The sequence below is a fragment of the Protopterus annectens genome, chromosome 3.part1 (genome assembly GCF_019279795.1).
Source record: "Protopterus annectens isolate FY-2018-M chromosome 3.part1, PAN1.0, whole genome shotgun sequence".
Taxonomy (NCBI): domain Eukaryota; kingdom Metazoa; phylum Chordata; order Ceratodontiformes; family Protopteridae; genus Protopterus; species Protopterus annectens.
This window is the reverse complement of record NC_056732.1, coordinates 1406862668-1406880939: the sequence shown is the minus strand read 5'-3', so window position 1 is coordinate 1406880939 and position 18272 is coordinate 1406862668. Positions and strand designations below refer to the sequence as shown.

General features: G+C 41.1%; 1 protein-coding gene across 15 annotated transcripts in view; it reads left to right on the top strand.

Annotated features, from left to right (window-relative positions):
• SCRIB (scribble planar cell polarity protein) overlaps positions 1 to 18272 on the top strand; it is a 2800411-nt gene that overhangs the window by 1846653 nt on the left and 935486 nt on the right. For all 15 annotated transcript variants that reach the window (XM_044067477.1, XM_044067487.1, XM_044067486.1 and 12 more), the window contains one exon: positions 14838 to 14909. In XM_044067477.1, coding sequence (XP_043923412.1) covers positions 14838 to 14909 — 72 coding nt within the window. The remainder of the gene's footprint in view (positions 1 to 14837; positions 14910 to 18272) is intronic.

Sequence of the window (18272 nt, the reverse complement as noted above, 5' to 3'; positions counted from 1 at the left end):
CACCCATTCTAGTAGTCCATTCGATGGGTCAGTAACCCTTTCCATGCAGAAGCACTTCAGATTCAAGAAGTATTTAACAGTCCGCTGCCTGTGCCCCCTGTATCATTCCTGCCCACAGAAATCCCTTCACAACTCCAATATCATCCTTTGTTACCTGTATCATGCCCCATCAGCCTCTACTGGGCAGAAGTGATAAGCTGGTCTACCTTTTCTTTTTTTTTACTCAAATGTTTTTTATTAATTTTTCAAATAATTCCATTGTATAATAATCTTAATACATTTTCTGATAAGTAAAACAGTATGATTAACTATATACAATATTTACTGTTGGCCTGAAATTAAATTATTATATTGATCAGTCTAGTCAGAGTAACATCATATTAATGAGAGATCATTTGTTCCTTTTACTTTCACTCTCATTAAGAGTTTAAATTCAAGTTTAGTGTCTCAGTAAGTGATAGTATTTTTTCCCCATGGATTCTTGTTCCATCGTCTTGGTGCTATTCTTAGTTCTTTTACTCTAGTTTCCAGTAATGCAGTTTCCTTCAATATTAGCAGAAATTCTTTAAATGATGGTTCCAGATTTGATTTCCATTTTCTGGTAATACATATTCTAGCATTTGCTAGAATATTCCATATTAGGTAGAAATTGCTATTATTTAATTCTAAATTCTCATTAACATTCAACAAAATTAGAGATTTACTTACTACAAATGTATCTGAGAATATGGCTTGTATGAAATTGCTGACATCTTCCCAAAATTTTTTAACTTTAATACAGTCATGAAATACATGTATCCAATTTGCTGTACAACTCTGCAAGCATCTCCAACATGTAACATTATTAGAAGTATTACATTTTTTAATCTATTTGGAGTAAAAAAAGATCTATGCAAAAATTTCCATGTGTAAATTCTCCAAAATTGTATGTTGGATGTCAATTTAACAGAATTTAGTATTTTGGTTTTGTTTTCCAGGGATAAATTTATTGAATGACCTTTTGTTATATGATTCCAAAATTTTTGATTGATTTTAACTTTATAATTTATTAAAATTTTATATAATTTTGATGTGAAATTTTCCCAGTTTTGATTATTGTATACTATTTCATATAAATGAGTTATAAGTGTAGGTTTATTTATAAAAGAAGAATTGTTAGTTATTCTGCATAGATCTTGTGAGTGTTGTAATATATTTTGTAATAACACCCAGTCTGATGTAGAGAGATTATAAGTTTTTATTATAAGTTGACTATCCAAAACCTTATGTTCATTAATGCATTGTTGCCAGCAAATTAATCGTTTCTTTTCCCAAGTAATGAAAACCGTCTTATGCATTTTGTTTGGAAAATTTCTTGTTATATTGAAAGGATATAAATGTTCTAGCTGTGACTTTATATCTGTATTATAGGTTCATAGGTTCGTACTAGGCTATCTGCCCTAGGACATTTATAAGCTTATCCAGAGTGTGTGTGGCTTTCACCACCCCTTAGGATGAGAATACTACGCCCTTTTAGGGTTTAGTTTACTGTGCCTCTGTCTAGTAGTGAGACAGAGATGACCCCCGGGGTAAACCTACGATCTCCCATCGACTCGTCAAGATTTCTCTTGAATAGAGTCAGTGAGGGGCTCTGCCTAACATGTACTGGGATTCTATTCCAGAGTGTAGGAAGCCTCTGGGTTATGAATCTGTCCCTCCAGCACGTCCTATTTATTTCTGTGTTGAGGTTTAAGTCTCTTGCTCTCGTGGCTCTGATGGATTTGGATTTTCTGAGGTGGAGCATGTCCATTAATTCCGGATTGGACATGGCCTTGCACGTCAGGCACAGGTCACCTCTGAGTAGGCGGTATGCGACTGAATAGAGCTGGAGTTTTTTTCAGTCGGGCAGCATATGACATATGTTTAAGACCCTTTATCCTCTTGGTGAGGAACTTTTGGGGTCTTTCCAACTGCTGCAGGTGTTGGGTGAGATGCATCCCAAATGGGGCATTGTACTCAATCATTGGCCTGATAAGAGAAGAGTACAGGGGCACAATGACCTTTCTTGATCTAGCTTTGAAACCCTTCATGATAAGGTGGGCAATATAGAAGGTCTTCCTAACCACTTTGGCAATGTGAGTGTCAAATGAGAGGTTACTGTCAATCTGGGTCCCTAGGTCCCTGATTACCTCTTCCGAAGTTACAAATCTTCTAAATTAATTATATATATCATTTAAGTATTTTAGATTAGTAGGCTTTGTCTACCTTTTCTGTTTACATTTTGTTCCTCCATCCATGCACCCTTTTTAATAAACATGGTTATTAAATTTACAATATTTAAATAATGACATGGTCACACACATACAATTATAGAAAAGAAGGCAAGCTTTAGTTGTTAATTTCATGCATTATACAGAGTTTGTCTTTTTAACAATTAGCTTTCACTCCAACATTACATAAATTGCTCAAATATTTCTGTATTTATTGTTCCCACAAATTCCACTTATTTCTATGTAATTTACTCCTTCACTTTTCTAGAGATTCTCCCTTCATTTATTTTATCTCCTTTACAGTGGTCAGTACTTTGGTTATGATTGGCTTAGATTTTTATTTCCTTTTTGTAGCAACTGGGTTTATGGAAGCAAGGAATATTAAACTTGTAAGCCTTTACTATGTCTAAGGAATTCAGATCATATTTCCCATCTCAAGTGAATGATTTCTTTAGTTGCATTCATTTCTCCCCGCAACATTTCTCACAAAGTATTCTGCAGGGGATTTCTTTTAAATTTGCTAGAGCATTACATTTCCAGAAAAGCATGTTCCTAATAACCCTTCTGTTTCCGGTCACACAGCAATTTTTATCCACCCTAAGAAAAAAATTGCTGAAGTCTGCCAGGCGTATAAAAGTACCTATGGAAACACTTCTATGCAAAAGTCTTAAACCTCCTGGATTTTGTTGCATAGTTAGGAGCCATACAGATATTCCCCCACCACTCTTTGTATATTTCATAGGTTCATAGGTTCATACTAGGCTATCTGCCCGAGGGCATTTACAAGCCTAGCCCATCGTTTTGTGGCTTACGCCACCCCTTTAGTATGGGGAACTATACCCATTATTTTGCTGTGCCTCTGTCGAGCAGTGACACTGAGGTAATCCCTGGGGTATATCTGCGATCTCCCATCCATTGGTCAAGATTTCTGTTGAACAAGGCCAGCGAGGTGCTCTGCCTCACATGTACCGGGATTTTGTTCCACAGCATAGGGAGTCTTTGGGTGATGAATCTATCCCTCCAGCACGTCCTATTAATAGCCGTGTCAAGGTTTAAGTCTCCGCCCTTGTGGCTCTGATGGATCTAGATTTTTTGAGGTGAAGCATATTCATCAAATCTGGGTTTGACATGGCCTTGTATGTTAGGCAAAGGTCACCTCTGAGCAAGCGGTAAGCGACTGAATAGAGCTGGAGTTCTTTCAGTCGGGCAGCATAGGACAGATTTTTGAGACCCTTTATCCTTTTGGTGAGGAACTTTTGTGGCCTCTCCAGCTGCTGCAAGTGTCGGGTCAGATACATTCCGAATGGGGCATTGTACTCAATCATTGGTCTGATGAGTGATGAGTAAAGGGAGACTATGACCTCCCTTGATCTAGATGAGAATCCCTTCATGATAAGGTGGGCAATGTAGAAGGTCTTCCTAACTACTTTAGCTACATGGGTGTCGAATGACAGACTACTATCAACCTGGGTCCCCAGGTCCCTGATAACTTCTTCTGTGCTCAGTGGATTGCCACCTATTTGGTAGCTAGGGGTAACCTTGTTTTTCCCGAAGGGTATGAGACTGCATTTTTTGGCATTTAACTTTAGGCCGTGGCTCTGGCACCAGTTATCCGTTTCTGTGAGACCCTTCTGAAGGATATCTGTGTCAGATGTGTTTTCTACTATGGCGCCCAGTTTGCAGTCATCTGCAAACTTTGTCAGCCATAACCCTCCTGTGTTTGCTTGTACTTCGGAAAAGTAGATGCCAAACAAGAGTGGGCCCAGGACTGAGCCCTGTGGGACACCACTTGTGACAGGCTTTGAGTCTGACATGGCGCCAGCAGCTCTGACCCTGTGGGTTCTGTCACTCAGCCAGTTTGCAACCCATCTTGTGATGTATGGGTTGACATTTAAGCTGATGAGTTTTTCAATGATACCCGAATGGGGTATTGTATCGAAGGCCTTAGCCAGATCGAGGTAGGCTGTATGGACTGCCTTTCCTCATCAATGGCTTTGGTGACTGTTTGAAAAAGTCAACCAAGTTTAAAAGGCATGATCTGCCTTTGACAAAGCCAAACTGGGTTGGATCCAAAGTCTGCAAATTCCCTATGTCTTTATTTATGAGGTCCATTATGATCCTCTCCATGGCTTTGCAGATAAGGCTTGTCAAGCTAATGGGCGGTAATTTCCAGGGTCGGTGGAGGCACCGCCTTTGTGAAGTGGTACCACAGTTGCAGTGCGCCACTCCTGGGTACGTATCCAGAGGTAAGACTTTGATTAAACAGCTGTCCTAGCTGTGGGTTTAATTCCTCATTGAGTTCATGGAGCACACAGCCGGGGACACCATCAGGTCCCATGGATGCTGTGTTTTTGCTTTGGAGAGAGCAGTTCTCACTTGGGCGCTGGAGATGTTTGGGGGCTGCAATCGTTTGGTATAGATATCTCTCCTTTTGGGGGAGGGGAGAAGTTTGCACTGAACCTGTCAGCCAGTATGTTGGCAATGTCTGTAGGATCAGTAATCTTCACATCATTTTGAACAAGCTCTGAGCATATCTGGGAGTTTCCTCCCAGGTTTCTAACATAGCTAAAGAAGGCCTTATGATTGTCTTTTGAGTCTTTAGCTATTTTTCTCTCGAAATTTGCTTTGGATGATTTTATGAGAGCTCTTAGTTTTTACTTATAGTGATCAAGGGTGTCTTACCTTTTAAGGATTTTGCTCTATCTTGTAGTAGCTTCCTCCTTTTGTTGTAGAGTTTGTTTATGGTTGGGGTCCACCAGACTGGACGCTTGCCTTTGGTACAAAGAGTCTTTGTTTTGCTTGGGATTGCCTTATCCATGCAGTCCTGCAGGTGCTGGTAGAAGGCATTTGTAAGTGATTCAGCGGCTTGAGTACTGTTTTCCGCGGCTCGGGGCCTTAAAGGAGACCACACTAGTCTTTAGAAGTGTGAAGTCGGCTTTTGAGAAGTTCTTTACTGTGGTCTTTTTATTTGAGGTGGGGGTGGGATGAGGATCTCCAGCGAGATTAGTTTGTGGTCTGATCTCACCAGTGAGGGGTACACCTCCGGTGTTGAACATTGTGCTCCCATGTTCGTGATGATGAGATCAAGTATGTTATCTCCTCTTGTGGGGATGGTGACTAGTTGTTCCATGGCATTTGAGTTTATGAATTCCAGGAACTTTTGGGCTAGGGTGTTTGGGCTTGAGTAGTGTTCCCAGTCTATATTAGGGTAATTGAAGTCACCTAGTATGATGGTGTTTGGTGATACATTTATCCTCTAGTGTTTTCAGGAAGGCCATGTGAGGTTCCTGAGTTTGTGAGGGTGGCCTGTAACATGCTACAATTTGCAGAGCAGTCTTGCCTATGGTTAATTGCACCTGGATGGTCTCCGATGCATCGTGCGTTGCCACCAGTCTTGAGGTGTGGGTGTCCTTGATGAATATGGATACCCCCTCCTTTCTTGGTATTGTCCAGATTTTGGGGCCGGAACGCATGATATGAGGTAAAACCTGATAGCTGGGGTGCTCTCAGGAGCCTTGAACCAGGTTTCTGTCACAGCACAGACATCGATGTTCTCCATACTGAGAAGGGCCTCGAGTGCGTGCATTTTGAGATTTAGACTTCTGGCATTGAGCAGCATTACCCTTAGTTTTTTCCTTTTTGTGTTCTAGGGTGGTAGGTTTAGAATTTGAGCCTTGCCTAAAAAGGCACTATGGGGTGGCAAGAGCCTTTGCCAATATCCGGAATCCCAGGGTGACAGGTGCAAGCCGTCCCTTGCGGCAGCGTGGCTTGTCCAGCATGTCATCCCAGGCAGACAGACACTGGATCCCCTTTGAATGACACCAGTGTTTAAGCCAATTGTTAAAGCTGATCATCTTATCTCTGTATTGTGGCATCATTCTTGGTGAAGGTAGGATACTGCTCAAGGTCAGGGTCATACCTGTCTGGGCTACATAATCAGAGAGCTCCTCAATGTCTCTTTTCATGTAGTCCAAGGAGGTACGTCTCAGGTCGTTTACACCAGCGTGGACAATGACTGAATCATATTTGTACCTGCTGTTGAGAGACCTGAGTGCTTGCGTTATGTGGCGGATTCTAGCGCCCGACAGGCAGCTTACTGTGACCTTCTCCTTACTCAGTCTGGTGAGCGGGACGTCAGTGTGTCTGACTATGGAGTCACCAATGACTAGTGTGTCTGGCATTGTGTTTGGCCTTAAGGGCTGTGACTGTTTGACACTCTGACTGTGAGGTCTATGTGTTGCAGGTGTTGTGTTCTGAGGTGGTGGTTGTTTGGGTGTCTGCTTTGGTGGCCTCTGCTGTTTTGGTAGATTTTTGATCAGAGCCTCCGAGTATGTCTTTGTGTGTTTATTGTATGATTTGAGGTTGTAATGGTAATATGTGAGACTGGGTCTAATTTTCATTTTCTCTTCCAAATCTTTTCTAACCTGTTATGATTAATTCATGTAGTAGTCATGCAGTATTTTATACGCCCTACTAATTATCCTTTTTTTTTCACAGCAAAATGTCCTTCCTTACATCACTGTTTCAGTATTCCAGTACTGTTGGGTTATCTCCCCAAAAAACTTGGGACTTCTGGCCAGTGAACCAAAGCCAAAACCTTCTATAGAGCCATATGTCCAACATATCACCCAAGTCCCTGGGCATAAGGGTACATAAATGTATGTATGAATATGAAAACCTCAGACAATCTTGCTGCTAGTCTGAGCACAGGTCTCGCACCCATTGATTTGTTCTCCATCTAGTCATTGGTATCATCTTTATCTTTGCTTATCCATTCGAGTGCCCCATTGGGAAACCTTCCTTGTTTTCATTGTGTTTTGGTGTTTTCTTCTGTTAGATATCAGGTAAGAGGGGGAAGTGTGGTTGTGGAGGGCAGATACCTTATAGGGATCTCCACTTCTGGTGTTATTTTTTTTTGTCTTGGAGTAGAACACGATTGTAAGAATTGCCAAATTTGTCAGTTGTTTGTAACTAAAACCTATTAGCGCATCTTTCCTCTCATAATATCTTTTTAGAGACTCTGCACCTTAAGCTCCCCTCCATTTTAAAATGGCAGAACATTCATCATCCAACATCCTGTTTATTCTGGGGGAAAAAAAAAACAAATGACCTAGGCCCGAACCATCATCTCTCCAGTCGGACTCTGGCATATCCTATGAGGCTTCACAAAAACTCAAGATGTGTCTGACCATTTCTCAGGCTTCTGCTTCTTTGACCCTGCCAGAAGCCAGTATGGTGTCTGATTCTCGCACGTCTGATATGACTGACCTAACCAATACAGTGGAAAAAGAGGAACCTAGACTTGCAGTTTCAGAGGGACTGGAGTGCATCCTTCAAAATTGGTTTAGGAACATATGTCTTTGTCTATGATAGAAGTAAGCCAAAGGCTGGATCCACCGGGTTTTGTTAAAGTGAAGGTCACACCCAAGAAGAACCAGAAGACAAAAAAAAATGTTTCTGCTCAGGCATTCCAGGAAAAAAGAATTGATGTAATTGTATCCACTGCACCTTCACTCTCTATCCCTCAGAAGTCAGAACATGAGCTCTCTTATGAGGAGGATGAGGAAGATTCAGATGAATTTTCCCTGGCCTGCTTGTCTTGGATTCACTCTCCAGGTGAAATGGCTTATGATAATTTATCCCAGACTCATTGGGGAAACGGACACAAAAATGAAGCATCGTTTTGAGTAGGAATCTTAACAGTTATCTGATGTGCAGAAAAGAGATTACAATTTACTGGTGGTTGTACTCTTGTTGCCTTTACTCGGTTATCAATCCCCAGTAAAGAAGGCAGTCCTTTAATCGGCAGCCCAAACTTCTGCTTGGCCTCATCCCACTCTGTTACCTTTCCTTCCTTAGGTGTTTGGTCCCAATACCTTAGTTCTTTTGCTTATTTTCTCAAAATAAATTACGTATGCCTATTGCCTGTTTTCAACACCCCTCCTTCCATTAATTCCTATCGGTAAAGTCTCCTTCCTTCATTCCTGTGTTGGCTTAATTCTTAGAATATTTTTTGCTACTTTAGCAGCCAAACAGAATGTTAGACAATCCTTTTAAATGCATACAGCTAAATATTTCTCCTTATGTCCACAGAGATATGGGTATTGCTAAATCAATTCATGTGTTATATTGCATAGTTTACAACTATAGTCTTTGTATTATCTTAATTTTTTTCTGTCCTTAAAAGACTTTGAAACTGCCTCAAAATATTCCACAACACTGAAATGTCTCTTACATGATCTTTCGAGTGCATAATATCTGCAAGTAAAGCTAGTTTTTCTTGATTACCATACCAGTTTTATCCTTGAATTTGTGAACCTCTTATTTTCTTTGCTAATGACACTAAGTATATATAGCAATAACAGGAGAAAAAGGACACTTCCTGCCGTGTTTCTCTCTTCAAACACAGCTTGTCAGAGAGGGACTGCCCTACTTTAATTCTTGCCTCTGACACTTCATATGTCCTTCTAATTAACCATATTATTCTATCAGGGATGGAAGCATACCTCTCAACTTGTAGAGCAAGACATCTGGACAAAACCATAAATAATGGGGGGACAAAAGACCAAAAAATAGGGACATGTTTTAAATATTGCTCTTACAAACTTAGAAAGTTAATAAAATAACAAGTATTGCATTAGCATTAACTTTATGAAGGATATGAAGTCTGAAACTCAGATCTCATATTGTTTTCTGACTTCGGTTTTCAATGATTTGCCAGAAAACCAAAATTTATTGGAGAATAGACCAAAAATATGAGGCAAAAATCTGGACAGTTGAGAGGCATGAGAGAAGGCAAATACTACCTGGCCCTACTCATAAAATCCCAGGTGACACTATTAAATGCCTTTTCTGCATATCAGTATCCATAAACAATGGAGTCATTTTTTACACTCTGTTTCCCAAATCATCATTATTGTTTTAATGTTGTCAGATGTTTGCCTCCCCTTCACAAGACCACATTGATCCACATCTGTCAGTTTTGGCAATACATCTGCAATTCTGTTTGATAGTATAGACATTAATACTTAAATTAAAATTGAAATTGGTATATATGAAGCTGGTTTAAGGTATCTTTTACCCTCTTTGGGTAATGCAGTCACCATATCTTTTTTCCAGGATGCTGGTACTGATCCTTTTTAAAATATTAAAACATTCCAGATCTTTATCCCTTTTCCCCCTCATTACATTTTCAAGAATTCCATCTGTTCTTGGAGACTCCTTTGTTGATTGAGCATGCATCTAAATTTTTATCTCATCCATTGCTATCTTGGGTATCAGTAAGACACTGTTCTTCCTCTAAAATTCTAGTCATTCTTGGCCATTTTTTTTTCTTGCAAAGCCATATTTCACAAATGTGATTGATGCTTTGTAGCCTTCCATTTATTCACTAATTTCATTGTTGCTGGTCTTTTTCCTGATTATCTCCATCGCCAAACAGTCAGACTCTGGTTCAAGTCCAAGGTACTCCTGAATCTTCTAGTCAACTCCTGGGTTCTCTCCCTCCCTCTCTCTCTCTGACACCGTCCTTTAGGACAATGAAAAGGGTTTCACTACCAACATCTCTGAGTTTTATTGTCAGAAGAATGAGAAGCATAGGCTTCTTCTGCTTGCTGGCTCACTATTTATTGGGTAAGCATTTTACTTCCTTCTTAGCCTGTATTGCATAAAAAATGTCTTGGATTCTCCAGGAAAAATATTCTGAAGATAGATGGATACAGCAGTTTGAATCTCCCACCTGTTTCTCGGCATTACCTGTTTAGGGGGATAAATTTACTTCTCTTCTGCCTGGAGTACAGGGAATAATAATTTTCCACAAACACTCTGCTGTCTCCAGTTTTTAATACTCTTCTTTTTTGTCAACAGTTTTATCAGGATCAGCTCTTTCTGTGGGTGTGATTGCATCTTTACTAATGTAGGTCTTGCCTGCGTTCTCATTGCTGGGTTTAGAACAGGCACTTGAATGTGCCCTTTCAGTTAACAAATCTTGCCATGGATCACCAGCCCGGTTGCTTGCTTGTGCTTTCATAAAATTAAAACAATTTGTTCCTTCCAGTTTATTCTTTGTAGCAAAAAATATCAGGTTTTCTCTACATGTACTGTCTTCTAACAAATACATGACAGTTTCTTGAGTGATAAAAATGTGGAGTAGAACAGTTGAAGCCTAAACATCGACATCAGAAATGTTGATAGATATGAAGAAAGGAGAAACCTGCAGATTGAATTCACAGTACAGCAGTGATCAGGGAATTGCCCCTTTCCCTGCTGTACTGTTGACTTGTATATATAATTTGTGTGTGTGTGTGGGGGGGGGGGGGGGGGGCAGCCTAACTTGCCCCAAGCAGAACAATATATTTTTTGCTTTGTGTTTTTCAGTTCGACATTCTGAATGATTGTGGTTATGATGCTACTTTTAGGACACTCGATTGAATGACATGAATCCCTTCTAACTGTACTGTTTTTTTAAAACCACTCTTCTTGAGAAGCCACAAACAAAACCAGTCTTTTCTTCATTTCAGCCGCTATTCGTTTTCAGTTCATAGTAAGTTAAAACTTGTAAGTTTTCCAGTCTTTTGTTATTTTAGTTAATATATTCTTTCAGTGTTTCATTTATTTTAACCACCTCAGAGTACATATGATTTATTTTTTCCTCTCAATTGCTGGAAGCCATCTCTTGCACCAGAGCTGAAGCTTAAACTGTTTTTTGCTGAACAGTTGCAGGATTCTTCACAGCCACTGTTTTCTGTTCACCTTTTTGGGTTGATTTTTTTCTGGTTCTCCAAATTTCTGGCATCCAGGTAGTATACTAATTAGCAAGTCTCTGAATTGTTCCCAATCTGGCCGTTTCACCGTTACCCCTTTTTCAGTTTCTGTTTTCACACTGGGGAGCTGAAAGTAAGCTGCTGATCATTGTGCAGCCATCTTGGAAGTCTGAGCTCTGAAAAAGTGAAGTCTGTACCTTCATCCTATGTGCAAGGCTAATTGTCCTCCACAAGTCTCTTGTGCTGGCTGCAAAAACCTAAGGAGAGGTGTCCCGGATAGCCAACTTGTTGCAGTCTAGAGATCTGATCTGAGCTGCTGTGGGGAGGACATGGTTCTCCTTGCTCACCCTCACCAGGGGTGCCATCCTTTAGAATCTGCAGAACTTGGACAGAGCCTTCTTTGTTGTAATCTCTTCTTAAAATCCTTTTCCACCACCTCTCCTCTTCTGTTCTTGTGTAGGTACTACCATAATAGAAGCTGTCTTATTTCCAGCAGGAGGCACGGGTTGCTCATCCCCTCTTCCTTTCCATACTGCTATGAATACCCTCAGGAGCCATTTCTGCCCTGTCACATACAGCATCTTTACCATACCTGCTGTGATGTCATCTGAGCATGCTGTTTTCCATGACTACTACTTCCTTAGTGCTGTTCTTACTTCTGCTAGGGTAGTTTCCTCCTCCTCTCTCATCATAGGCTGTGTCAGAGGCAGTACAGTGTTTCTGGGGTTTTCTTCATTCTGACGCTGCTGGAAGTACTCCTTCCATCTGCCTTTGATGTCCTGTGGACTCGTGAGTAGGTTGTTGCTTGCATTCCTTATGAAGGATGTCTGACTGTCTTCTTCATCATTTTATCTTTGCCTTACACCCTGATAGTTTCTTTGTGCCACATACTGAATCACTTTCCAGAAGTGGGTGGAGTGTTTCTGAAGCCTTGTTTTTTGCTGTTTCAACTCCTTTTTTAGCCTGTTTGTTAGGCAGCCTATATACCTTCCTAGTCTGGTCTGTTTTTTTTTCTATTTCCCACTCTTTCCTGCACTCCTCCTTTCTTTTGATGACTTCCTGGACTTCTGCATTCCACTACCAGCTTTCCTTATGTACCATATTTCCATACCTGGCTCTGCCACAGATCTGTTCTGTAATCCTCACACATGCTGTTTTGAGGTGCTGCCATTCTTCTTTAACTCCATCTATTTCCTCCTCTCCTTAGGGTGTTAGAGCCCTGAGTAATTCCTTGAATTGTACTTTCTCTTCTGTCAACTTCCAGGTCTCCAGCCTGGTGTCTGTTGACCTTGAATCTTCTCTGACCACTGCTTGCAACTGATTGTGGCAACCAGTGGTTTATGCTGTGGGCCAACCATTTCACTGGGGATATCTTTACAATCACTGATTCTACCCAAGTGCCCTTTTCTTACTAGGAGCAAGTCTACCTGAGTTGCACAGTCCCCCTCAAAGTATGGGGAATGCTGCAGGAGTGACATGTACTGAAGTCACAGTTCAAAGTGGTTGGGGAATGTCAGATACAAAAATGTGAACCATTTGTGCCTACCAGTCCCAGATCTCCCTGCAAAACTTCAGATTTTAAGTGTCAAATCTGAAAGTCACCAGAGAGCATCCAATGGACTGAACAAAACAGTACACTTTCATAAAAATAACATAGCACAGACAGTCAGTATAGAGCACTACCAGTTGTATAAGACAGTCAGTGTTTTTGTACACAAAGTGACCGTGAGGATATGTTAACATATTAGCCAAACAGCCATTTGCCACCATCTTGTTACAAGTTCCTGAATTTTTTTTTTGTTTCTTGAGTTTGCAAGTTGCCTGCTAGTGGCTAGAAGGTAAACTTGCAAGTACAGAGACTGTGCTCATATAGTCAGTGTTTGATGACATGGGTGCAGACCTATACATGAGAGCAAGAACTTAAAAGAGAAAGATAATATTTTCTGACTGCAGGACAGCATGAACCTAACCACCGGCCCCAGCAAGGGAGGTCCTCTTGATAGATTAACCATTTTGATATGAATGCATCTCTTTATGAATTTTGGTAAATGTAAGTAATGTAGTAAATATTCATATGAGACCATGTATTGATTATGGCAAGTTTGGGAAGTGTTCTTGTAATGAACTGACTTTTTAACTTTAGTAAAAATTGTACTGACACTGTGTGAAAGAGAATGTTGTTAAATATATTAGCAAAATAAAGCCAGGGCAGTAACATATTAATCACTGTATAAACATGATACAGACACATTTACAGTCTCACTCTTCCTTATACCATGCAAGTGCCATAAGGTGCAAGCAAGTGGCGGAATTAATTTACTGCAGAATAGCAAAGGAAGTGTGTTGGATACCTTAACTTCCTGTACATTTCTTAGACAAGGATGATTGTCCTGGGTGCTGGAGCCATTCAGCCTGCAAGGGGCATCAGACATAGATTAGTTTGAAGAAGGGATTTGGGAACAAATTTACCTAAAAATGGCTCTGGTCATAGGTTAATTCCCATAGTGATTTCTCTTGGTTGAAACTTTGTTATGCTTAAAAACATGATATGAACAGAGTAACTTAATTTATTCTTCAGGGTGGTGGTTGCTGTGTCTTTTGGCTTTTCCCGGTTAGGGGTCGCCACAGCGGAACTCCAGTCCGCTAATGATTGGCAGTTGATTTTTACATAGCGAATTGCCAGCCCTGACGCACAACCTTCAACGAAGGTACGCTTATTCATGCATGTCTCCACGCAGAAGACGCTGTAGCTGAGAGTCGAACCGGACAGCGTCTTACTGTAAAACTAAGGAAAAGAACGTTTTTTTCAGTAGCTAAAATACATGTTACAGCAATTGGCTGCAGGAATTAGCCACGTCTGATTAGTATCTGTAGATTTTGCATGTTTCCCACTCCCTTGTCTTTGTGAGTTTTCTGTGGGTACTTTTGTTTCATCTCACAAACAAGTGCAGGTTGGATGGCTGCTCTAAACGTTTTATTGTGCATTTGCCTTTAACCTTGTGACTAGGGTTAAGGGTCCAAGACAGACAAGTTCAATTACCTGTTTAACAAATTAAATGAAATGGTCACAGTAGCAGTGTTCTTTATAATTACATTTTCCTGTACCTTTACTTTAATATGCTTAAACTGAACATAGTTTAGTAAATTGGAAATTTTGTAATTTCCATTTTGGAATTGTGGAAGGTTGCCTAGTATATAAGCTTCCAAACTGTTTATTGTAAGAGTTTAATACATAATCTTGCCTTGGGCCAAGAATGAGAACTCATTGCTGTTGTACTACAGAATCACAATGGAGACTTTGACCAAATTTAGGAAGTGGTTGCTTTAAGTCTATGGCATTATATTAAGAGAGGCCAAATCATGGCATTTATGCCTTATTTTGTAGTAAAAGTTAAATGTTTTATAAGATTGTATTTGAGTTAATGTAGCCATAATCAGAAGTGTTTCTTGTAATGTTCTACCTCATCCATTAGATGGCAAGCCTTTCTGCATTTTACTTGGTTATGTAGAAGGTGTACTATTATATAAAGCTTTCTGTTTACAAGGCTGTAATTGAGCTGTGATTGCCAGTTTTTTTTTTTTATTGGACAGCATGTTGCATTTCTGGGAGGTAAGCAAGGACAGAAATGAAGATTATTCAGTTTGGCACCAGTATGTAAAGTTAGTCTAGATTTGGTCTTGATGTTTTTATGTAGTTTAAATTTTTTCCTCATTTTATCTGAGGAAATTTTATTAAAATGTTTGATTTCCTTTTAGAGGTAATTTATATTCAGTAATGGACTTTTTGGCTGGTTTCCGACATATTTTAATAGTCTGTATTTTGCAGGGTTCTACTGGGGACTTGACTAAAGGCAGCAACATTAAATGGGATGCACCATACTCTCCAACTTCCCAACCGGTAAGTAGCCATTATCTGTACTAATTCTAGTACATCCCAGGAGGAGAATACATATGCATGCCCTTATTGTGCACATACTGCAAATGTAATACAGAGAAACATTTATTTTGTGAAGTTTTGTTAGCCATCCGAGTACTTGAGAAAAAAATGTTTTGTTTGAAATGTGGCCTTAGGACGGTACTGTGAAAAAACACATTTGAAGTATGGTTAGGGAGGCAAAATGCACAATCACCTCAGGCATAAATGATATTTTACCAATGTTGCAGTGAGAGTGGAATATTAAAGCAGATTTTGCTGTGAATGTAGTCTGCTTTGGAACAGTGCTTATTTTTGTTATGTATTGTTTAGTTTATTTTTTTTATTTCATGGTTTGTGTCTTCTTAAGGAATTCTAAAAGGTCCATTATTCTGCATGGACTTTCTCAAAGGTATACGTGTTTTAACCAGAAGGCAGCTGAGCTGATATTGAAGTCTGCTGAAAAGTCATCATTTTGAAAGTCAATGCTTTCTTCATCTCAGTGATCACTGTCTAGTCACCACAGTACAGAGTAGCAAAAATTCTGGTATGTAAGGATTTTATAGAGTCCATGTGGCTTGTTCAATTTCTATTTGATAAATTGCAGGTTCTTAACAGTTTAGGCATCCCCATTCAGAGGGGGATTTGTCCTCTGTCTGTCAGGTATTTTTGCTGAGTGTTATTTATGTACCACAGCAAAAATAACATTTTTCGCAGCCACCTCTTTCTCAGGCTCATTTTGCTTGCGTCAGTGAAACGAGGTGGTACTATGTTAGCTTTTTGATGTCTGCCGATATGCGTACCAAGTCATGATGTCCTTCAAGAATGCAACTGCAGTCATAACATATGGGTTGTCCTGCCTCAGGCAGCCCCCGGTCGGCCGGATTCCAAAGTCTGGGTCCGACGTCGGCTGATGTCGCATTTCTCTCCGACATCAGAGCGGCTGGAGTACATAAGCATCAGCCGACGCCATCTTCAGTCTTTCTTGCCGCGCGGTGCCCGAAGCAGAAGCAGTTCGCAAGTGCCGGTCGGTCAGCTTCTGTATTCTTCGAATCCGAAGTCATCAAAAAAGCTAAGTACCCCGTTGGGGACCTTTTCTTGCCTCAGCCGATGTCAGAAATTACTGAAAAAGTAAATAATTGTTTGTCTTGTGGTAAACAAATACCTCATAAGGATTTCCACCCTTACTGCCTTCCTTGCCTTGGCCCAGACCACGACTTCTCGGCCTGTGCCGCCTGTGCTCGCTTCAATAAGCGCACTCTCAGGCGCCGGGTGGAGTTCGCTGAAGACTTTTTCGGCGAAAAATTCAATTATACAATGTCGTCGGAACTACCGACATCGCAGACTCCCAAGAAACGAAAAGACTGGGACCGACATCCTCGGCCCGCGTCTTCCACCGACACCACGCCAAAACCTACCGCGAGTGCCCCGGTTCCCTCTGAGGCGGTTATTTCACTGCTCCGAACCGAAAACACCGCATTACCGATACCTCCGGTACCGGAGACCACACCGACGCCAGTTATTGATTTTCCTCCGGATACTGAAACCGAGGAAATGCCCGAGACCATTGCTGTGGATAAGGTCACTCCTGCACGTGGAGCTGCTAGGCCTCCCATGTCCATGTCTATCAAGGCCTACACACGTGCTAAGGCAGCCAGCAAGACCAAGCACCTTACTGCTAAAGCTTTACCTCAGCCTACTCCTGAAACACAAATCATGACTATGGTCGCAGACTTAATTTCCATGATCAGAGGTTCCCAGGCCCATCCAGAGAGAGGACCCCAGCCTCCTCCTGATAAGAGGCCCCGGGTTGAACCCTCTGACCCTCTCCCTTCAGATGGAGATTCTGAGGACTCTGTTCACTCTGATAGCCAGGAAGAGCCCTTCCAGACCTATGAGGACTCGGATGCAGAGGATTCCATCCCCTCGGCCTCCCCTCCTGAGGATATTTCTTTTGGGGAAGTTCTGCATTCCATGAGGGAACATTTTAAGTGGCAAGGCAAGGAATTTTCTGATTCCAGAAAGCGCCTTCGAACCTTCCTTAAAAAGCCCCAACACAGGCCCTTAGCTATACCTCCTGTGCTTGATGTTTTGGATGATCTATACTCTGACTCCAGTGTTACCCCTGATACTCTTCCTCCTGCTCCTGCCAAGCCTGGCAGATACTATAGGGTCCCAGAAACACATTCTCATTTCTTTAGGGCCCATGCTGTTGATTTAGAAACAATTTCACAGGGACCGAAAGGGGTTTCGGCTACCACCTCCAAAAATCCCTTACCTTCCATCAGGGAAGCTAGGTCATTAGAGAGATGGGGGAAGAAGGTCTACACCTCCACTACTTTATCTATGAGAGCCCTCAGTTGTCTCTTTCATATGTTTCAATATCAGGATTACCTGTTAGATGATTTACAGAAAACATTGGCCTCTCCTGAACCTTTAGATAGGAAATCTTTGCAGGAGGCAGTACATAATTCTCAGCAAGTTAGCAATCACTTTCTGCAGTGTGGATATGATGCATTGGAAGCTTCATGTAGGGCAGCTATGACAGGGGCGGTCATTCGTAGACATGCATGGTTAAAAGAACAACCTCTACCAGATCATGTTAAGGCAAAACTTCTTGATGCACCTTGGAAAAGAACAAGCTTTTTGGTGCTAATGCTAAAGATGTGTTAAAGTCCATTGAGGAAAAAGCCAAGTCAGTTCAGACAGTCAAAGATTTCCTCCAGGTTCAGCCTCCCAGATTCAGCAGAAATTGGCCTTCTAAAAACTGGTCCTTTCCTAATCCTGAAAGATTTCAAAGGGGTAAAAACAGGCGTGGCCGAGGAAGAGGGCAATACAGAGGTTCCTACAGGGGACGACAATGGCAACCAACAAACCAAAGAAGTAACGCAGGGGTTTCTCCTGCCCCACAGGGACAATCTCAATGACTTTCCTCTACTTCCGCTGACCAAGGAGCAAACAGAAGCTCCTTTGGGTGGAAAATTATCTCTGTTTTCAGACAATTGGCACAGATTGACAAAGGACAAATGGATTTTGGACATTATAGACCAAGGTTACAGGTTCCACTTTCATACCTTACCAAGAAAACAAGGCATGCCAAACCTACCACAAAACCAGAGGGCAGAGGCTATCAAGCAAATTTCTCTGCTTGCTCAGATCAAAGCAATAGAAAAATTTCCACAACAAGAACAAGGCCAGGGGTTTTACTCAAGACTGTTCCTTGTTCCAAGAAAAGAAACTCAGTGGAGACCAATACTGGATTTGTCCACATTAAACACTTTTCTCATAGTACCAAAGTTCAAAATGCTGACTCTACAGCATAATCTTCCCATGCTGGGCAAGGGGTCT